This window comes from Panicum virgatum, chromosome 1N, assembly GCF_016808335.1.
Source record: "Panicum virgatum strain AP13 chromosome 1N, P.virgatum_v5, whole genome shotgun sequence".
Taxonomy (NCBI): Eukaryota; Viridiplantae; Streptophyta; class Magnoliopsida; order Poales; family Poaceae; genus Panicum; species Panicum virgatum.
The window spans coordinates 20,677,955-20,700,649 of record NC_053145.1 but is presented as its reverse complement, the minus strand read 5'-3'; the positions used below and the strand labels follow the sequence as shown (position 1 = coordinate 20,700,649).

General features: G+C 50.2%; 2 protein-coding genes across 2 annotated transcripts; one reads left to right on the top strand and one right to left on the bottom strand.

Annotated features, from left to right (window-relative positions):
• The first annotated feature begins 1,924 nt into the window (after positions 1-1,924).
• LOC120653413 lies at positions 1,925-18,863 on the top strand. Its single transcript, XM_039931163.1, has 3 exons — positions 1,925-2,016; positions 17,499-18,238; positions 18,853-18,863. Exons 1-3 carry the CDS (start codon positions 1,925-1,927, stop codon positions 18,861-18,863), a joined length of 843 nt encoding a protein of 280 aa, XP_039787097.1.
• Positions 18,864-20,877: 2,014 nt separating this feature from the next.
• Positions 20,878-21,891, bottom strand: LOC120653412 (probable CCR4-associated factor 1 homolog 11). Its single transcript, XM_039931162.1, has one exon. The coding sequence runs from the start codon at positions 21,889-21,891 to the stop codon at positions 20,878-20,880; it is 1,014 nt and encodes a 337-aa protein (XP_039787096.1).
• Positions 21,892-22,695: the final 804 nt, after the last annotated feature.

Genomic DNA, 22,695 nt, shown 5'->3' with positions numbered 1-22,695 from the left:
AGCCTAGCACAGCTTACTCGAGCTCTGACATTTACCTTGCTCCCGGCCTAATGCAACTTTTATCTTTCTTTTATTTATTTATCCGAGAGGGTAGTTTGTGTGTGTCACACTACCTCCTACCATGGTATTATCTTACCCTATTTATGCATGAGAATATCCAATCTAGATAGAGTTCACCCACTAATCTATATATTCTCTCACTCACCGTCTTCCCTGCGGAAATATAAATGACACCCCGGTATACTCCCGGGTAATATGCTACAGCGGTATTCCGTGCGCTTGCAGATTCATTCGTGATTCATGAAATACTGCCACCCCAAATTAGCATATGCGGGCGTCATCGCTGGTGACGAGGCGCCAACACCAGCGGGATTGGAGAGTCGGGTAAACGAATGCGAAGAAGAAAGTCGAGATCACTTACTCTGACCGGGCGCTCATGCTGCGTTTTCCCATGCCACTCCTCCGGGCCCGCGGCACGCTGATGCCTCCCGATGACTGGCCCGAGGGCGTGGCCCTCGGATCGGCCTGAAGCCTCAGGACCACCTGCGCGGGCGTTTCTGTGCTTGCCGTGGACCCCCCCCCCCACCGCCAGTCAACGCCGCGGGCGTAGGAGTCCACCTACCCGTCGCCGGCAAGGGCAACCTTCACGCCATCACCGGCGCGGGTGATCTCCTGCCCACGGCCGACAAGGGCGTGGGCGGCCGCGGGGCGTCCTCCATTTGCGCTATCTTGCATGCCTTATCGTGCTTCTCCTTCCTATCCCTCTTCCTGGCGGCGGCCTCCTTTGCCGCGTCCTTCATCTTCTTCACCGCCTCTCCGTGAAGGCGGTTGGCTATGCGAGCCTCCGGAGTCGGGAGCTTCGAGACGTAGTCTTTGTGGCTCAGTCCCTGCAAACGCGATTGAATCAGGAGCAGGAGACAAGGGAAGGAACAGCACAAAATTGACAACAATTGGAAACCAAACTCACCAGAGTGAAGTACCCCCTTCTCGGGGCGCATCTTGATCTTCCAGAGATCCTCGGGGTTGGAGGGGAATTGTGCCACCGCACTCCTCGCCCTCCGGGCCGCGGCATCGTGGGAGAGCAGCTCGTTCAACGTCCTCGAACCCTCGGCCGAGGCTTCGGGGGTGAGCTCGAAGATCGGCAGCCTCCTCTCCATGAGAGGGATCACCCTCTGCCGATGGAAATTCGCGATGACGGCAGCCGCCGTCAGCCCTTTCTTCACTAGGTACTGCAGCGCGTTGGTGAACACCTCGAGCCTATCCTGCTGCTTTGCGGGCGACACCCCCCAATTCCACTTTTCTAGCCTCTCTCGGAGCACCTTGTTGGTGAACGCCGGGAGCCCCTGGTCGTCGTTACGCAGGTAGAACCACCCTCAGGTCCACCCGGCGTTGTTCGTGGTCATCTTGCAGGAGATGTACAGGTTCGCCCGCTTCGTGCGCAAGTGGAGCATGAGACCACCGGCGCGGGCGTATCTCCTCGGCTAGCCCTGGATGTTGTCGATGTAGAGCTCGCCGCGGAACAAATGGATCCACAGATCCCAGTGCACTTCTATCCCCAGGTAACCCTGGCAGAGGGCAACGAAGATTGCCGCCTGCGAGATGGAGTTGGGGCTGAAGTTGTGCAGCTCCACCCCGTAGTAGTCACAAAGTGTGCGGATGAACCTGCCGACGGGGACGCCGAACCCCCGCTCATGGAGCCGCACGAGGCTCATGATGTAGCCACTTGGGGGATTCGGCTCGATCTCCTCCGGCCGCGGAGGGATCCACACCGGCCACAATGGATTGGTGTTCAGCGGCAGGAGCCTCTCGGTGACCAGCCCCTCCAGGACCGCCTCGGTGGCGGAGGATCTCCCCCATGGCAGTGGCTCCTCGATCTGCGCCATCGCTTCGAATCGGCGGGGAGCACGGGAAACAAGCTCAAACGATGGCTAAGGTGCACTCTCTCCTCTTCTTCTTCCTCCTCTCGCTCTTGGCTCTGGGCTCTAGATCCAGGGGAAGCGAGAGCAAATGGGCCAGGTGAGCCCAATCGATTCCCCCTTCCTCGCTTTGCCCCAAATCTACCGCATTGAATGTGGTAGGTTTTCGCTGCCGCTGACAACTGGGCCCCACGACCGCGGAGGCTCCCACGCGTGCGCTCGGCAATAATTACGGCGCGGTAACTGACGGGGCGCGGCAGGACTGTAGCGCCGTCCCATCCGCCAGCCGCCGCCCGCGCCTCTCCGCCTACCCGAGGCAGCCGCCTAAAAAGGCGCGTCCGCACTGCACCGTACGTACCGGGCCATGTCGCCCACGACTAGCCGAAGACCCGCGCGCACGACCGGCGACTCCGCCCCGTTTAGTGAACCTATACGGAATATTCCCTCCAGGGATTCCTTACCGTCGAAGGAATTCGATTCCGAGGCCTTACTGATCAGGGGTTCGAAGCCTGGCCCGTCGATGGTTCGATAGGCGCCCCAGATCGCTAGAGTTAGGGACTGCATGGGCGTGCCATACAAGCTACCCTCGAATGCGGAGTTCGAGACGTCCCACACAGTGTTCAAGGCCGGTCGAGGGTGCCTAGCAGGGGGATCCCATCGAGGGAGAGCATCGAGCCCTCGGACTCTATCGAACGGGTCCGAGCCCCGCCTAGTGAACCTTTGCGAGTGCTCTATGCGACGCATCCCCGGACCACAAGCCGACCCTTATCGAACGGGGCACGGACGTCCACTTGAACCACCCGCTAACAGCTCACCGAAGCGACCATGGCTCGCAGCCCGGGCATGGGTAGCATGGCACGCTTCACCCCTCCTCCCTGCGGAAGGGAGACGAGAGTCTTAACAAAAAGTCGAGGGTCCCCTGAACGCCTTCACGCAGGCCAGGGCTCAGGGGCTCCTCGCGCACCGCGGCTCAGGCCGCACCCTCGAATGAATCGGCTACCGACAATTGTGAAATCCCACGTGTTTAACGAACCTCCCGCGCTTACACGCGCCTCCTGGATTGCTCAACAGAATCATGGGCCGCTGTACCAGCACGAAAAACGCTGAGGCCGGCTGAAAGGAACACTGAGGCAGGCTGAAAAAGAAGCTGGGCAGTCGCCCCAATCAATCAATCATGCAGGGCGACGTTTATAGCCCTTGGACGAGTGCAAGCACTCCTCTAAGGCCTCGGGGGCTATACCCGCGAGTGCGCTAACGCGCCCCCACGGAGGAAACATCACACATTCGAGGATCGAAATCCTTCGCAGACTAGCTCGGACTCTCCTATCAGCACGATGGCGATGCCCCCAACGGCAACGCCATAGTGCTCGAGGCGACTATGATCTGCATAGACAACTCGGAGAGACCCCCTCCCCACCGCATCTCCAACAACGAACCTCGATCTTGGACTAATCTCCTCCGACAACACTCGCCGGGGCACCATCACACCCCTGGCAAACAAAGATTACCACGGTCAGCACCCGAGTCACGCCCTCGAGGGATCAAGCCTCTGCAAGGCTGATGCTCATCCCTACAAAGGCTCGGGGGCTACTGTCGGGTACCATAATTAGGAGCACCCTAATTAGGGGACCCAGTCGCCCTTAAAACACAAAACACATGTTAGGCAAACGGGCCCACAAAGGACAACAGTCTCCTTCCAATCCGAAGAAAAGGAAAGGACTCAAAGAAGCCCAATCCACGGTCCAAGTACACAGTGCGGCCCATTTGTACCCCCCTCAAACCCGCGGGGCAATCTCTGCCTCGCTCGAGGGCTCCCCGTCGAGACCCTCGACAGCTCCCCGCACCCCCGCTTCTCTCAAGAGTAGCGAACCTACCCTCGGGGAAGCACACCAACTCCGCTTCACTCGAGTGTAACGAGCCTACCCTCGGGAAAGTAGATCAACTCCGTCTCGCTCGAGGCCACCCCTCGACGGAAAGGACAAATGGCCCATCCGCTCACCCGGCCACCGTACGTAAGCATTAAATGCCAACAACTCCGCTACAGCACCCGGGTCAGACGGCGTCAGGCCGCCACTCTGCACAGCAACAGCGCCCGAAGTCCCGTCCGCCAACTCCGGTCACTGCTCCACCATTCCCGACACTGTAGCAACATTGTGGGAACATGCGGCGCACTGTGCGGACGTGCTCAGCGCTGCTCCCTCCACTGTGCTGCCTACTCCTCGTACTTTCTCTGCTTCGGGACCCTCGACCGGCATGGGCGCGACCCTCGAACGCGGCCCGGGCCTTGACCAGAGCAAGACCCCCGCCTGCCGAACCCTCGATGCTCCGCCACGTCGCGCACAGAGGACGGTACCCTCTACAGGAGACGCCACAACGCCTACAGGAACCACAAGGACGCCGGCGCGATCTCCGTGAGATCGGGACGTCGCCCAGGACAACCGCCACGCCCGGCGCCATGCTCTTCAGTACCGCACAGTGTACTTTCTACAGTAGACGTCCATCGCACGCCCCCGATTCGGGGAGAAGACAACGACTTTAGATCTCACCGTACATTTACTCCGCCCCTCCTTGTGTCTATAAAAGGGGGAGGCGGGCACCATCTTCTCCACGATATCATCGTTCACACACACGTAACTCGCAGAACACACACCCGCTCTCTTGAGCCCCGATATTGGCACTTGCCTCAATCTCTTAGCAGAGACTTGGGAGCGTCCCTCCCTCTCTCGCCTCACTTGTACCCCTAACTACAGGCACCCCCGGTGCAAGATAGTACAGTGCACTCGCACACCTTTGCTGGACGTATGGCCCCGCGGCCGGAACCAGGATAAACCCGTGCGTTCCTGTGTTACCTCTTGCATCAACCATACAGGGTGAGGGATCACGCAACATTTTACTAGTTAGTGCCGGACCGCCTGGTGAGGACACCGACAGTTTAGTTCTCAAAAAAATTTGCGCAGTATCCGTCACATTAAATTTTTGGACACATGCATGGAGCATTAAATACAGTTGAAAAAATAACTAATAACATAGTCTAACTAGTTCCTACGAGATGAATCTAATGATACTAATTAATTCATAATTGGACATTAATTGTCAAATAACAACAAAATGTGCTACAATAGCCAAACTCAAATTTTTTTCACCAACTAAACAATCCCTTGGTAGTATAGCGCCATCTCCGTCTGACTGGATGCCAGACCCGAGGCGGCCACTACCCACTTGACTGAGATCGCACCAACCATTCATGGCGAGTACGAGATGAGTTTGTGGAGATGCTAGACCCTGTGATGGGGGCTAACAGCTAACAGCATGCCGCACAATCTGCTCGCTGAAATGCTGCAGCCGGACTGCCGCCTGCTGGAGCGTTTGCAGGGTTAAGCACGTGCACGATGGTGGTAGCAGACCACAAAATCGTTAGCTGATTCCAATTTGGATTTGTGAAGCCTATGCGTGTGAACACTGAAGATGAAACGGCCCGTATACATTGCACTGATTCAGGATAACTCGAGGCCCAATCCTGTCCACTGAATTGGTTCAGGACAAAATCATCCGTTATAAGGCGCCTGTTATATTAAGTCTTTTTCTAGCAGTGATGTGGGTCATCTATGCAGAACAAGAACCACCCATAAAACTTTACCATAACAGATACATCTCGGCAAGAACAAGGGAGAAAACAGACTACTGCTATGCTTTGTGACTGATGAGGGCCCTTGGTTTCAGACTTTCAATTGTCATCATGCACGAGCTCACTTGTGCAGCGGGGAGCCCCCCTCCATCTGCACTTCTTCCAGGTCGAAAGGCTTCAGTTCCAGCAGCTTCTACACTTGGAAATTAAATGTGGCCGCCATCACATAGCACCCAGCAGTTGAACCATCTTCGGCGGCGCACAACATATCCCAGTTTTAAGCATCCCAATGACTGAACACCATAGGTTGGTTTGTTATACTTTTTCCCTATATTAGAGTATATTAGGCAACTCCAGATATAATAGTTTAGGATTGATGTAATCTCGTGATAGTCTTCCTTATCTCTAGGGGAGGTGTCTTGCCCTCCAAGCTTTGTACTCCTATATATACCGCCCAAGGGACTCATTGCAATACAATCGACCACATTATACGCATCCTACTTTCCTACATGGTATCAGACGCCTAGGTTACGAGATCCTAACCCTAGCCGCGCCACCGCTTCCGCTGCACCCGCGCGCCCTCGGGGAGATCGAGATTGATCTTCGCCGGGGGCAGCGCCCCCCTAGGATGCGTCGCGGATCCCTTTGATCCGCGCCGCCGTCGTCGTCAACCAGCAGCAATGGGACTCACCTCGCCGGTCGTCGCCAGGATCCGCCGCAAGCACCGCCGTCCTCGTCACCCTTGCCAGCACATCTGGCAATGTGCCCCCATCTACTCCTCCAGCGCCGTCGCTGCCCCTGCGCGCGAACCCACGGCTGCGGAGATCAGGGGGCGCCATGCCGCTGCACCACTGGGGCACGTCCGGCGGCCGCACGCCGCCCCTCCCTCGCCAGTCCAGCTACGCCGCCCACGGCCGCCGCTGTACCCGCTTGGGTGGCGGCCCAACCTCGCTGCCTGCTGTCGTCGTCATTAGGCTGCGGCGCCCCGCCTGGTCCTGCTTCGCCGCGCCATCTCTCCACCTTGTATGGCGGGCTGCCGCACCGTCGGAGCGCCACCCCTTCCCACCGGCTCTCCACTCTGCCCGTCGCGGGCGCCAGAGTGGAGCGCTGCTTGGGCGCACTCCGCCCCCGATCTGTTTCCCCCTGTCTCTCTCTATTTTGACCGACGGGAAGAGGTAAGGTGAAGGATTGGCGGGCAATTGCTACGTGCACCCAAGATTGTACCCGCGGGTCCCCTGCTGCTGTGATTTCTTAGGTTTTTCCCGATTCGTTATCGGGTTTGCGTCGCCCTGCCGTTCGTCGCCGTTCATCGTCGACACTCCCGAAGGACGAGGTTGTTGATGCGCCCTCCAGGCTGTAGCAACGACGTTCATGATCAAGCCACCCTACCGGTGTCGTCGCCTTTTCAGGCGGTGGTGCCACTCGCCGCCGGTCTTCGTCAAGCAGGCGCTCAATCCGCCTCCGCGCCTCCAGCCGTTCTCGCGCGGACATCGCCGCCGATGTTCCTGAAGGAAGACGTCGTCGCCACCCCTGATCTGAGCGCGACACTTACTGCAACCTGCGCCGTCGCCACCCCTGTCCTAAGCGTGACCTAAGTCGCAAACCGCGCCGTCTACCATCATCATCCGTCGCACCGTCCTGCTGCTGTCTTCGGCAAGAAGCTGCTGAGTTTGCGTACTCGAGCACCTCGACGACGCTTCGACCCGCGCCCCCTCCATGGCTTCAACCACGTCCACCTCGACCTCGGCTACTACGGTACTAAAGGGCTATCATCTGCATGAGTCTCCAGTCAAAGCTTTCACACCGGCGTTCCGACTGCAGGGGGGATACGTCTCCATTGTTCTCCAGTCTGACTATTCGTGTTGCTACCGCTACGACTGCGGGGGGATGTTAGAGTATATTAGGCAACTCCAGATATGGTAGTTTAGGATTGATGTAATCCCGTGATAGCCTTCCTAATCTCTAGGGGATGTGCCTTGCCCTCCAAGCCTTGTACTCCTATATATACCGTCCAAGTGACTCATTGCAATACAATCGACCACATTATACGCATCCTACTTTCCTACACCCTATACCGAACTGATCTAACTTTGTCGATTACAAGAAAACAATTGTTTTTATCTGGGACAAACTGTCGAAACCCCCTTCATGACTCCACGGTAATATCACCACCACTGAAGGACCCAACCAAGTACAGGATCTGGACATCGCTGAGCACGACCAACAGCACTGCAACTACGCCATGAAGACACAGTACCAAACCGCCGCAAATTCAAAATTCAAATTTGAATTCAAAAAAATGAAAAAATCTCAAAAAATTTCTAAAAATACTTCAAGGTGCGATGAATCTAATGGTGTCAAATTTTCTCAAAAATTCGTTCGTTTAACATACTTTTCGGGCATTTAAAGTTAAACCAAAAAAGAAAAGGAAAAAATGAGACGGCCCATTAAGGCCCACTTGGTAAACCGGTCAAACCAGCCGGTATACCGTTCCAAATCGGTTACACATGCGATTTTAAATTTGGATTTGAATTCAAAAGGTCATAGACGTTTGCTCAAGCACCTGACCCGCAACTTGATACTGCTGTAACAAAAAATTCTACTACTTGCTGCTCCACCTTCATTCATTCAAAAGCCATCATCACCTTTCAGATTAAAAGCCATCATCACCTTTCAGATTTAAAAGTTTATGCAAGAAGTATGTGTCTATGTAGTGCAGCCAGAGTGTAGTCACAAGTACCATTATCTCCTAACGCTGAAAACACAAGCATAGTAAGTACCTGTCGTTTAGATCTATAGCTAGTTAGCAAGGTGGAAAAAAGATTATGCATCCAGCATGTGATTTGCCCCAGCAAGACCTAAACATTGTTGCAAAAGGTAGCTTGGCTTTAGAAAGCCCTCCACGGGAACAACCAGTATATTGAATAATGCAGAAACAATGGGTACATATTTCTTGGTGAACAGACATTTTAAAATATCAGGAGTGTATCCTCAATTGCAGTAATAATAAAAATTGACAATTTCCTATTAGGATGCAATGAGATTTTGCAATGGGCAATTCATCTTAGTCATGGTCAATCAATCAGCAAGATCAGTGTTAACAAAGGTAAATAAAAGCATTCAACAACATTTCATGGAAAACTGGATGATTGAAAGTGGAGGTGCCTACATATATTTTTCTATTCTTTATGAAGAAAATAAATTTGGTGGTGTTAACAAAGGTAAATAAAAGCATTCAACAACATTTCATGGAAAACTGGATGATTGAAAGTGGAGGTGCCTACATATATTTTTCTATTCTTTATGAAGAAAATAAATTTGGTCACCACTTAAACTACTACGTATAACAAAGATAGCACATATGGGTACAAACTAAGAGCATTCAGTCACGTGAACAAACAATATGTGACAACTGTAGGACTGCAAACTAACACCTTGTGTCAACAGTTGTGCAATCGAGCAGTTCAAGAATCTGGATTGGCCATGCCAAGACAGTGCAGCCAGGCATACAATAGCACTACTGATTTTCACTTTGAGCACCAGTAAGTGTTCCATCCATATTCAGACCCCAGTTGACAGTTTCATAAGAAAACCCAATAGATTTGGGAAACAGAGTCGCCCTCACCTCATGAGCCTGTGGTAGTGACGCTTCAGCCTCGAGTCTAGGAGAGAGGCATCACGTTGACGAGAACGTCAGTCCAATCCGGTCGCCGGTCATGTCCGCTGCCGAAAACGGCCGTATCCACCACCTAGGCGTTGTCTGTAACCAATGGAGGCTCGCACTCAATTGCACCTCATGGCAATGATGTCTAGATTGGAGAATAATTTTTAAACCTCCAGTAAAATTAATAGTCACCTTCAAGAACATCCGATCTGCATGCGGTTGTCAAAGTTGGGATTGGAATCAACTAATCACTTGCAAGAACATTATAATCAATCTCAAAATCAATTCAATTAGGGATTTTTCGGTACTAACACCTGCAATTCGATCAATAATAGCCATGCCCATCCATCGCTGCTTCTCCAGGGGATGAGAGGTCCAGAGGATCGCCCCAGCTGGCTTAGGTCACAACCCCTTCGCAACAATACCGGCTTGGCATGGGTTTCTATTTTTTACCAAAAGGCTTTCACCATGAGATGGACTCAGTGAGAGGCCACTTTTTCTGGCAAGGTGCTCAAGATGTCTTCAAATACCATATGGCCAGCTGGATTACTTTAAGCAGACCAAAGGACCAAGGATGTCTGGGAATCATCAACACCCAAATCATGAATGAGTGTCTGCTGACTAAGTGGATTTGGAAGATCCATCAACAGCCTGATGAAGTATGGTACAAACTCATGAAAGCAAAATATATGAGACATAAATCCTTCTTTAAGTCACACTCTCGTGGTGCTTCCCAGTTTTGGCAGGGCTTACACAAGGTGAAACATCTCTTCAAATGGGGTGCCATCCACAAAGTCAAGGATGGGTCCCAGACTCTTTTTTGGATTGACACCTGGTTGGGTGACTCACCTCTCAAAATTCAATACCCTACCTTGTTCTCCATGTGCAGAGACCCTAATGCCTTGGTGGCTGACCTCCACTCTGCCGGAGACTGGACGATTGAGTTTAGAAGAAGCCTGTCGGGCGATGAAGCTCTAGAGTTGGATCATTTGATGTCCCTCTTACATTCTTTCCATCGCAACAATTCTGAATGTGACAAGGTTGAGTGGGCCCTTGATAGGCCAAAATGCTTTTCTACTAGGAGTCTCTATAGATTCATCACAGACAGGGGTGTTTGTGTGAGGAATTCTAAAAATTTCTGGCGAACTAAATTACCTCTCAAAATAAAAGTCTTCATTTGGCAGCTTCTCATAATAAGTTGCAATCGGGCACGGCTCTTAAGCATAGGGGTTGGAAAGGTGACCCCGCGTGTAGTTTGTGTGGTCGGCATGAAACGACCAAGCACATCTTTTTTTCCTGTTCGCTGGCTCGTTTCATTTGGTCGGGGCTGGGTAATGCTCTCGGCTGGGACAAGATCCCATCTTCTATGGGCGACTTGCAAGGGAGCAGGCTCTCCCAGATGTTTGGCACAAATATGTGCCTCGGCTTCTTCTTTTTTGCAGGCTTCACATGGGCCATCTGGAAAGCTCGCAATAAAATGGCGATCGAGAGGTCCTTCCCCAATAATCCAATTGATATTGTTTACTCTGGACTCTCTTTCGTGCAGAGCTGGTGTCGTTTGCTGAAGCCAACTGATCAAGACAAGTTGATGAAGAGTGTGGAAGTTCTGAAGCGCTGGTTGAATAGCTACCTCCCTACTGCAATGACAATCTCAGACATTTCCTATCTTTGATTTAGCTTTCGTATTCCTTGTGGTCGCTTTGTTTTGGTTAAACTGGAGTTCCCATTATGATGTACTTGTTAGTATTGATCTCCACTGGGCCAGTCCAACGACTGGGCCAACCTTGACTCGCGTCCTGATCGGGGACGCCCAGCCCAATATGAGGCTGGTGGGCCCCCGTCGCGCAGCTCTATAAAGTGGAGGTGGGATTAGAGGCTCAAGTCACGAGGTTCGCCGCCGCTACTGTTTTCCCACCTCCAAACCCTAGCCGATCTATGGGAGAGGCTGCCAGCGGCGGGAAGTCCACCGACGCCACCGTCCTCGCCACAGCGAGGACGTCACCGCCATCAAGCCATCGTCGCCGCTGCACGGCGACGCCGCCGCCCCTGCGACGTCCACTCCGGTGCATCCAAAAGAGCGCCATGGCAAGGGGCAGCAGAAGCAAGGTATTTTCCTCTACAGAAAGCTATTCAACCACACGATCTACTCCTAGCGATCCAAAATGTTTTAACAATGGTATCAGTTAGCCGATCTAGCGAAGTAGATCGATTTGGGAATGGATCCGAACTCGGATCGAAAGAATTACAGAAAGGAAAGAAAGAAATTTCGATTACGAATCGAATCGAAAGAGCAAAGACCCTAACCTTAGGGGATCGAGACCGGCGCGAGCCGCCGGCTCACCGGTGCTCCAGCGCCGCGCGCCGGTGCACAGCAGCCACCGCGCGGGGGAGACCCGAGTCGCTGCTCTAGGCCCAGTGCGCCGTCCCGGAGCTGCTCGACGGCGGCGCCATCTCCTCTGGCCGCCGCCACTGCCGGTGTCGCCTTGACGCCGTGTGGCAAAGAAAAGCCGAGCCACCGGGCGAGGACATCACGCCACCACGCGTGCCTCACCTGCGGACTCGGGGCTCAGGGCACCGTCGCCCAGTCCGCTCGACGGCTGCGTGCTTAGCCAAGGGCGAGCAGGCGCGCCGGCGAGGGGACCGGCGGCGGTGCCATCATCTCCCGCCACGGACGCCATGGGCGGACCTTAGTCCTTGCTCGGTGAGAGGCTAGGGAAGAAGGGGAAGGGGAAAGGAAGGCTCAACTTGAGCGCGGCCATGGTGCGGCCGGACAGGTGCGCCGGCGAAGGGCCACGCGGCGGAGCCACCAGGGCCACGGGCGTCCGCCCCACCACCGCCCGCTCGATGTGCTTAGAGAGAAAAGAGGAAGAATGACCGGGCTCGGGCGGAGCAGCCATGGCACGGCCGCCGGACCAAGGGCGCGCCGGCGAGTGGCGCCGGCGGCGCCGCCGCCGCGCTCAGACCGAGAGAAAGGGGAGGAAAGAGTGATCTAGGGTTACGGGGGAGCCGGCCGGAGGCCGTTTTTTTTGTCTGGCGAGAATGACGGGTGACCGTCGGATGAGATCTGACGGGCAGGATAAGTCGGGCTGGTTTTAGGCCCATTGACGGCCTAGGTCGGGGGGAGGTTTCCCGGCCCACGCCCCAGGCGATCGCCACTGCGCGCTGCTGGGCCGCGCGGGCGTGAGCGGGCCGAGCTGCCTAAGCGGGTCGAGCTGCTGGCTGCTGGGCGCGGGGAGCGTGTTGCGCGCAAGCAGGCCGCGGGCCGAATTAGAAGATAGGCCGCTTTAACAATAAAGTTTGCGAAATGTTTTATTCTTTTTCAGAAGCATTTCTTCAAATGAATTTTGCACAGTTTTGATCTCTATACAAATTTGAACCAACGGGATAATTTGTTTTAGAGAATATTAAAGTTTACAATTTTATAGCTTCTGAATAAGAATGTTTTTTATGTTTCCGCTGCAAAGTAAAAGTTTCATCCTCCATTTAAATTGGAACCAACGGGAAAATTTAAATAGAGGAGTAAAAAAATATTTGTTTAAAGTTAATTTATGATATTGTTATTTTCTGACCAACGTTGATGATAATAATATTATAATTTTAAGTTCAATGATAAATCTCTGACTTTTTGCATCATAATGATCAAATTTTCAGAGAAAAGGGAAAGACAAAGAATTGTTTCTGAAAAGAAAGAAAAGTTTTCCGCTGCAATAAAGAAAGATAGACTCAGATGAGTTTTTCCCTGTGGGAAAAAGGAGTCTATGTTTAAGGTTAAGAAAAGCTTCCGCTGTTGTATGTCAAAGAAAGAATGTTTTGGCACAATTTTGCTATTGTAAGTATCAAGTTGAGCATTAGTTTGCTCTTAAAAGAAAAGAAATATTAAAGTTTATTATGATGTTGTCATTTTCTGACCAAAGTTGATGATGGCAATATTATAATTTTTTATTCTTGTCATGTGTTCTATTTCTGCCCAACGGTGATATAGAATTAAAAGTAAAGGAAAGTTGCATGTTTTAATTTTGACCAACGTTAAATTAAGACATACAATTCTTCCCAAGTAGAGAGAAATTAACAGACAAAAGTTGATTCCGATCAACGCCACAGATAAAGTTTTGAGGTTACTCAACAGTAGAGTTGAGGTTAAGAAAGAAAAGTGCTGGTTCCATTCTGACTTTTAGTTGATATGGAAAGAGATGCAACTGTTTCGAGAAGTTTTTGGTTTCTCTCACTAAAGTTTTACTGTCGTTAGATTTTCTGATTAAATTGGAACCAACGGGAAGATTTAATCAGAAAATAAAGTATATGCGCATGTTTTAGTCATTGTGACTAAAGTTTTATCACTATATTATGTTTTTACCTTGTCCTTCAACAGTAAAGATAATGGTTGAAATGAGTTTGATGCATGTTCAATTTGACCAACGTTGACTTAAACATGCGTTGCAAATGCCTTTGAAGTTTTATACAGCATGTCGGGAAATGGTTTTGGCACTTGTGCCATTCACATCCTGCACGGCAGGGAAAGTTTTTGTGATGACTCACATGCCACATGAGTATCACATAAAAGTGAAGAAGTCTGGGGGAGCTTTTAAGCTATCCCAGCAATTCTCATGCACTACTATAGTGCCATGTTGGATAGTGACTTGAAAAGAATCGAAGGACAAAAAGAAAGTTGTATGCGAACCAAGATTGCAAGCATGACTTGCAAAAGTATAGCAAAATGACGAACTTGATGAGTTCTTGAAAGTGCAACAAATCAAGAACTCTGAGGAGCTCTTGAAAAGGAACGAGGAAATGGTACTCCCATTATTCTGTATGACTTGGTCATATGAATAAAGTTCTAGTAATGAAATGCTCCTCGTTCACAAGTGTTAAAAATAGTTTCGAAATTATGGCAGCAAAGTTTGTGCCATATTTCGAGGGGGAGAAAGATTAGAAAGACAAGAAAAGATTAAAATTTAGAGAGAATTTCCCCGCAAAGTTAAATGTGATGCATTTTTAAAAGCAAAGATGATCTATTAAAGTGAGTATGACCGACCAAAAAGGGAGTACAACGATCATAATGTTGATATCCCAACCATAAAAATAGGCAAGATTCTTAGAGTTTTTCAGCTCTAAATAAGAAGAAAAGAAAGTTGAGCCTCAAAACATCCGAAAAGAAAAGGTGGTGCTTAAAGCAAGGTGGTGCTTAAAACACCCTTTGAGGCTTGTAAAGAACAAACCCAAACAAAAGCTCGAAGATATTCCATCTTTACAATAGATGGGATAATCTGGGGGAGTAAGTATGCAAAGAACTAAGGCTTGAAGAGAAGTGAGACTGTATGTTCACTTCTATGATTCAAGCACTACAATTGTCTCATCATGATGTTTTCACGTTGTATGAATGTCATAAATTGAGTTGTCTCATTCATCGACGTGGCGAGAAGCAAAGGAAGATAAAATAAGACCTAAAAGTTCCAAATTTATTTTGGAACATGGAATAAGTTTCTAATGGAGCCAAGACAGTAGGCTATAATGGGTCTACAAGATTGAAACGTGACTCCGGAGGGAACATGAAAAGTTGCTAAGCACGACTTATGGCAAAAAGTTTTGTGCAAAGAAAAGAATAAGTTATAATGAGACATTTTATTCTGTCTCATAAAAGGGTTCTTTTAGAATCATAATGTAATTGCATCAGATGGATGTTAGAGCAATATCTCCCGACGGAGACTTGCACAAGAAAGTATATATATATATATATGACATAACCAAATGGTTTTGTTGTGAAAAGAAAAGAATATTGCGATACCACTTGATGATATTAGATCATAGAATAGTAGTATCTAAAGTTTTATGAGAACAAAGAAAAGTTGTGTTTTAAGTAAAGGTCAATGCAAAATGACAATTTGCAAATATGCAAAATTCAAAAGATGGGAAATCCTTTTCCTGAAAAGATTCAAAGAAGGTTATTTTGACCTCTAGTTTTGATAAGAATAATTTCGGTAAAGAGTCATTCGCTCTAGGAAAGGAAATTCACCGGAATAAAAGAAAAAAAGGGGTATTAGGACTATCGCAGAAAGCATACTTAGAAAAGAGTTATAAAGATATATAGTATGCATGCGAGTAAGCTACGCCTGTCCTATTGTCAAGGGTAATAGTTTTGGAATTTTCAGAATTCCAGGAACCATTATATGATCGATCAAAAGAAAAAGGTTCCATGTGCTTCAGCTGTTGGAAGCAAAATTAGTGCTCAAAAGAATTTACCCTGACATAGTACAAGTATCCGGGACATTTTGGCAGAAGTCCAGTCCAGCAATAGATCACTGGAATGGAGTTATAGAATGTATTGCAATTTTGCAAAATATTGTCAGCCTCATGCTAAGTAAGAAAGAAACATTTACTCTCAAAAGGTTGTGAGTAAAAAGAATCAAGTTTTGGCGAGTTTAGTGAAGCCCACAGTAGTAGCTAACACTCGAGTTTGGAGTTTTATTGTGGAAAAGCTCCAAAGCAAAATAGTTGTGATATTGTGGGTTGTGTACCCAAGATTTAGCATTATATGAGGCTGCAGGACAGGCAAAATGGTTAAGAAAACCATTACCCGGAATTGATAATGGTAGACAACAGCAATATACCATTCGAATGTTTTCACTCCTATGGCAACATGTCAAGTGTGCTGCCAAACACATTGGCAATGGGTCATATTTTGCAAAGGAGAAAATCCAGAATCATATGAAATCATGGAGCACCAAAGTATCAAGCAAGTGCTTGCGGATCCGCTTACCAAAAGGCCTACCGCCCAAGTCGACATGGGTTTTACGGGAAGCCTACGATTTCTGGATTACTAAAGGGCCCAAAGAAAGGTTAAGGTCTTATTTCAATACAGTAAGGTACATTGTGGCTGTTAAGTCTAACGGTAACTAATAACTATCATGATGAGGCACGCTCTACGTACTGATCTGCAATGAGATGAGGCCAATAGCAAAGTAACTAAAGAGAAAGTAAAGAGTTAAGTTCAAGGAGAAATTTTAAAGTATAAAGGTGAGATCAAGGGGGAGAATGTTAGTATTGATCTCCACTGGGCCAGTCCAACGACTGGGCCAACCTTGACTCGCGTCCTGATCGGGGACGCCCAGCCCAATATGAGGCTGGTGGGCCCCCGTCGCGCAGCTCTATAAAGTGGAGGTGGGATTAGAGGCTCAAGTCACGAGGTTCGCCGCCGCTACTGTTTTCCCACCTCCAAACCCTAGCCGATCTATGGGAGAGGCTGCTAGCGGCGGGAAGTCCACCGACGCCACCGTCCTCGCCACAGCGAGGACGTCACCGCCATCAAGCCATCGTCGCCGCTGCACGGCGACGCCGCCGCCCCTGCGACGTCCACTCCGGTGCATCCAAAAGAGCGCCATGGCAAGGGGCAGCAGAAGCAAGGTATTTTCCTCTACAGAAAGCTATTCAACCACACGATCTACTCCTAGCGATCCAAAATGTTCTAACAGTACTAGACTTTATGGCTTTCAATATAAGCAGAGTTTTTCTCCGTCAGAAAAAAAAAACAATACCGGCTTGGCCCAGACGGAGGTGAGAACTCCAGCCAGCCTCCTCTGTTAGATTTATGGGCTTGGCCCATATAAATAATCCTAATAAATCTCAAAGGCCCATTAGCGCTAAGAGGAGGTACACCATCTATTAGTCCCGTATTGCTAATGGACGAGGGTGTAAGGGGTTTTTCTCCCTTTAAATACGGACCACGTCCCTCATGGAAAAAGTGCACCATAGATCGTTATACGTGGAGTCCCCTAGGTTTGGGAATTCATAAGACGATCTAATCGAGTTAGTGTTTTGCCTCTCATCGCTGCTGCGCTGCCTTCGTAGTTGCTCCATCTCGAACGCCGGCGTGCACCGGCGAATGGGAGAGCAGGTCTCCGGAACCGCTCGCTCTTGTGATCCTGCACCGGGAGAGGGCGAATAAGGTTTTTGGGAAGCGCCAAGCGCGACTGCTCATCTTCTTCGCCATGACTCGTCCTCTGTCCAAGTCAGGAGCTACGGCATACCGTCGTCTGCATCGCCGGTTGCTGTGCTCCGTTCGAAGGACCATCTTCGTCTCGTCTGCACCTTTCGTCTTCCCGGCGGCGCCCGCACAGTACGTATTTTGTGATCAGATTTGTTTCATAATCATGTTTTCTGAGATTATGTTTATGATATACGTACTGTCTAGTATGTTAGAGTTATGCATGCTAGGTTTAATTCTCGTCATGATAAATCTAGTTCGGAATTTAAACTTACAGTTGTCTATTTCTCCAACAATCCAAAAATCTTATTATAGGCAATCTGTTGATTTGACAATGGCTGGTTTCGCTGAGTCACTGAGGCTAGAAAAGTTTACTGGCGTGAATGTTAAGATCTGGAAGTCCAAGGTTCGCCTCTGGTTTACTGCTATGCACATCTGGGACATGAGACTTGGCAAGTCTGAGGGCGTACTTACTGCTGAAGAGCAGAAGAAGTACGATGAGACCAATAATCTCTTTGTCGGATGTATCATTAGCAATCTGTCAGACGGATTAGTCCGTGTGTACATTGATGAGACAGAGGCGAAGACGTTGTGGGATGCTCTGGTTGCAAAGTATGATGCAACAGATGCGGGCAATGAACTGTACCTCATGGAGAGTTTCCATGACTACAGGATGGTGAATAACCATTATGTGGTGGAGCAGGCGCATGAGGTGCAGTGCATTGTCAAGGATCTTGATCTCCTTAAGTGTCCTATTCCCGACAACTTTGTGGCTAGATGCATTATTGCAAAGTTGCCTTCCCAGTGGAGGAACTTCGCCACAACTCTGAAACAAAAGAGACAAGAGATATCAGTTGAAAATCTGATAGCGACTCTTGATGTTGAGGAGAAGGCTCGGAAGAAGGATGTGCCTGAGAAAGGAGATCAAGGCCAGTCCAGCGCCAACCTGGTCCAAAAGTTCCCACATGGCAAGAACAAAGGGAACAACAAGCCAAACAAGACCACTACCTTCAAGAAGAAGAAGAACAAGGCTTTGCAAAAGTGCTATGCATGTGGTAAGCTTGGACACTTCTCCAAGAAGTGCCCAGATCGGGCAGACCGCAGGGCCAAGAAAGCAAATGAGTCAAAGGATGTCAACATGGTGACCATAAGCAACACTGGAGATGGGTACGGTAATTTACCTACAGTTCTTTCAGTTTTTTAATCCACGAGTTGGTGGCTTGATACGGGTGCTAATGTTCATGTGTGTGCTGACATCTCTATGTTTTCTTCTTACCAGACCGTCCAGGACTTCTCCGTGCTGATGGGGAACGGTTCACATGCTTCTGTTCATGGTGTTGGCACGATAGATCTGAAGTTTACTTCGGGGAAGATCGTGCAGCTGAGGAACGTGCAGCATGTGCCCACTATCAACAAGAATCTGGTCAGCGGGTCAGTCCTATGCAAGGACGGGTTTAAGGTAGTGTTAGAGTCCAATAAATTTGTCGTGTCGAAACATGGACAATTCGTTGGTAAAGGCTATGATTGCGGAGGCTTGTTCCTCTTTTCTCTTGCTGAATTTTTGTAATAAGTCGGTGAACCATATTTGTGGCAACGTTAGCGATGATGCGAGTGTTTGGCATTCACATTTATGTCATGTTAATTTTGGTTTGATGTCTCGGCTTTCCAGCATGTGTTTAATTCCGAAATTCACCATTGCTAAAGGTTCTAAGTGCCATAGTTGTGTGCAATCAAAGCAACCTCGGAAGCCTCACAAGGCTGCTGAGGAGAGACACTTGGCACCTCTAGAACTCATATTTTGATCTATGTGAGATGAATGGTGTGTTGACAAAAGGTGGGAAAAGATACTTCATGACGTTAATTGACGATGCGACTAGATTTTGCTATGTTTATTTGTTGCGAACTAAGGACGAAGTTTTAGACTACTTTAAAATCTATAAAGCTGAAGTTGAGAATCAACTATAGAGAAAGATCAAGCGTCTAAGGTCAGATCGTGGTGGCGAGTATTTTCCCAAAATATTTGATGAATTCTGTGAGGAACATGGAATTATTCATGAGAGGATGCCTCCCTATTCTCCCGAATCAAACGGGATTGCCGAGAGGAAAAACCGCATAGTGACTGACTTGGTTAACTCCATGTTAAACACAGCTGGTCTTTCTAAGACATGGTGGGGGGAGGCTGTATTGACTTCGTGTCATGTCTTGAATAAAGTTCCAAACAAGAATCAAGATCAAACTCCATATGAGATGTGGAATGGGAGAAAACCATCACTTTCTTATCTGCGCACGTGGGGGTGCTTAGCAAAAGTTAATGTGCATATTCCAAAGAAGCGCAAGTTGGGACCTAAGGCAGTGGATTGTGTCTTTCTAGGATATGCTCTGAGGAGCATTGCTTATAGATTTTTAGTGGTTAAATCTGAGATACCGGATGTGCATGTTGATACTATTATGGAATCTCGTGATGCAATATTTTTTGAAGATATTTTTCCTATGAAAAATATGATAGCTTACACGTGGCGAGAGCACGTGGAATCGGCGAGGAGGGCGGCGCTTCCCCGGTCTGCTCCGTGGGTGACAGTGGTCCGGCGACTGATTGGCGACAAGGAGTGGTGGCGGAGCTCCGGCCTGGTGAGGAGAAGCTCGTGGTGGCCTCGGTTTGGCCCAATTGCTGGTGACTGAGGCGCATCGGCTCGTCGGAGCCGAGCGGTAGTGCTTAGTTCTTCCTGCTGTACGACGGGATAGCGATGAGGGAAGGTGTAGGAGATGCGACTCAGGGGAAACTCTGGAGTCGTGGAACGTGTAGCCAAGGCGGGGCGGAGCGCGGGGTGAGAGAAGTCTGGCGCAGTCACGCAGAGATTTCCAGCGCGTACGAAGCGCGGGTGTATGAATCACCGGTGAAAAAAGTAATTCCACTAGCAAAAATGCCCGTGCATACGGGTTTTTATTCATTCATAATATTTTTGAAAGCTATACTTAATGCATTTTAACCCCTTGCGCCTTCACATTTTTTTTCTGTAATGGAAGAAATATTAATCCTTCCGTACCAGACAAAGAAAACAACCTAAGTGTCATGGCAGAAAAATACTTGGGGTTGCAATTGTGGGAAATATGGCAGTGAACTCATTTTTCAAACAAAATGATGAACAACCAGAAAGGCAAGTTTGACTCACCTATGGAGCTCAGGATTGCTGCAATATTCCTACAATCTCTGCTAACTTTTCTACTTGCTCCTTCCCAAAATTCCGCACAAGAAAAAATGAAAAATGTAGACAGGTTGACACAAGGTATAGGAACAAGGTCCATAGATTATATACCAGGTGCTAACTTGACAAAATATTATTAAAAAATATAGAGGTTCTGAATGTACATAAATTATGAGAAGCACCTGAGCTCCACCAAGCTGCAGGTCCACCAGCTCCTCCCTCCATCGAATCAAGCTACAGCTGGTGCTCATCAATTTGCCTACACGATTCTTTCCCTAAAACGAAAGCAGCACAACAAGCAGCTGCACGCCATGCGTCTTCTCTCCTTCTCAATCCAAGAACCGGTACAGATGGAGACACACCCGTAGAAATCCACGCACACGTACGGAAATCGTAACAAAAGAATTAGATTCCATCTAGTTATTATAATTAACGTCGAGCTAAAAATTTCTAACGTTACTCAGAGAAAAAAAAACAATTGCTAACGTTATTCACTGTAATCCGTCGATGAGGCCTTCGTAGGCGGCGACGTCGTTTTGGGACAGGACGTGCAACCTCATCACCGTATGGATCCGGCAGGCCGTGAGACTCTTGGGCCCGGCGAGGCATGGCGGTTCCACGATGGGCCTCGGCACGCCGAGATTTGCGGCCACGCTCCTGAGGCCGACGCCGCGCAGGTCCCCGCGGCCGCAGTTCTCGGCCATGTACTTGGCGTCGAACACTCGCCCGCCGAGGAGCGCCCTCACCCTCGCCATGAACTCCGCCCTCGTCTCCGGCAGCGGCTGCCCGTCGCCGAGAATCTTGACGAGGTACGCCAGGTCGTACGCCCCGCCGAACGCCACCCAGGTCAGCTCGCGCTCCGCCAGCGCCGCCGCCGACAGGATCCCGGCGAGCTTGCTCTTGAACGCCGCCGAGCTGACGCCGCACTCGCGCGCCTGGTCGAAGTCGATGCCCTGCGACGTCAAGAACTCGACGGACTGGGGCGCGTGGCGGTGGCGGCTGATGTCGAAGTCCGAGAAGTTGAACTCCCAGGCGCGCTCGACGTGGTGGCCCGTCTCGTAGTCGGCGACGACGGGCAAGTTGCCGTGCGCGTCGCAGAGCGTGAGGCCGAGCTGCACGATGGGCAGCTCGTCGACGTTGGCCCGGACAAGGGCGTAGCGCTCGTCGGGGCTGAGGTCGGCGTCGCGCGTGCCGGCGGGCGGGCGGTGGACGGTGCCCGGGTACTCCGTGTCCACGACCACGTAGGGGTGGCGCGGGAGCAGGGCGGCGACCGTGTCCAGCTCCGCCTCGAAGTTAGAAGCCGTCACGGACTGCAGCTCGACCACCGCCTGGACGTACGGCGCGGGGTGCCGGACGCCGCCGAAGTACGGGAAGGCGGCGTACGGCGGCGGGAGGCGCGGAGGCCCCGCGAACGGGGCCATGAAGGCACCGTACGGCGGCGGCGGGTACGGGAACATGGGCGGCGCGCCGCCGCGCCACGGACGCGAAGGGCCGTTTGGGAACATGGCTGGAGCGGCGCGCGGCGGCGTTCCTGGGGACCACCGGCGGCTTCTCGATCGTCCAAGCGCGCTGCGAGTCGTGCGATCGCGGCAGATCGAGTTGCTTCTGCGAAGGTCGGACATGCATATATATTGGGCGGAGAGGCAGAGGTGTCCCCGTAGGTGCAGGCCGACTCGGTTGCGGCATGACTAAGTTCGAGTCCACCTCTGTTGCTGACACCTAGTTCTACTCGGTTACGAGACGTTGGACTTGGGGATGAAAATAATCGAGCGTCGCATGCAAGTCAGAAAGTGGGGAAAAAACAGGAAAAATTCCTGTCACGTGGCGACCCAAGCGATCCGACGACTGCTCGAGCACATTTCTCCTCCGCCTGGGATGAACACCGTAGCTAGGCTCCCACGCCCAGCGCAAAACGCACCCTTATCTATCTGCTCATTATCGCCTCCACCGTCCGCCGCTGCATCCTCCATGGTCCGCCGCTGTCCTCATCCGCGGGCGCTGATTTCTCGTTCGGTGCGGCCATCTCCCTATGCAGTCGCGGCCTTGTCCACCGCCGTCCCCTTTGTTCCCGCCTAAGGTTCAATTATTTTATTTATTTTCTAACTAGTAGAGATGCACGTGCGGCACACATATATTAAAAAGAAAATACTGATCATATGTGTTATATTTATAGAACACACGCAATAGTATCAAATATTTATTTAACATCATTCCTGTGTAGTTTTATATTTCAATATCTCGTTGCTTATAGCATTGCTCGGCATATACAAAGCAAAAAAATAAGCCGGAATAGATTACCTCCGTCAAAA

What these genes read in the sequence shown, in the direction of transcription:
- LOC120653413 (XM_039931163.1), top strand. Translation starts at nt 1,925, where the DNA reads ATGGCTAAGGTGCACTCTCTCCTCTTCTTCTTCCTCCTCTCGCTCTTG. An exon ending in AGCGAGAGCAAATGGGCCAG is followed by an intron (nt 2,017 to 17,498) that starts GTGAGCCCAATC and finishes ATCTTATTATAG; the next exon opens with GCAATCTGTTGATTTGACAA.
- LOC120653412 (XM_039931162.1), bottom strand. Translation starts at nt 21,891, where the DNA reads ATGTTCCCAAACGGCCCTTCGCGTCCGTGGCGCGGCGGCGCGCCGCCC.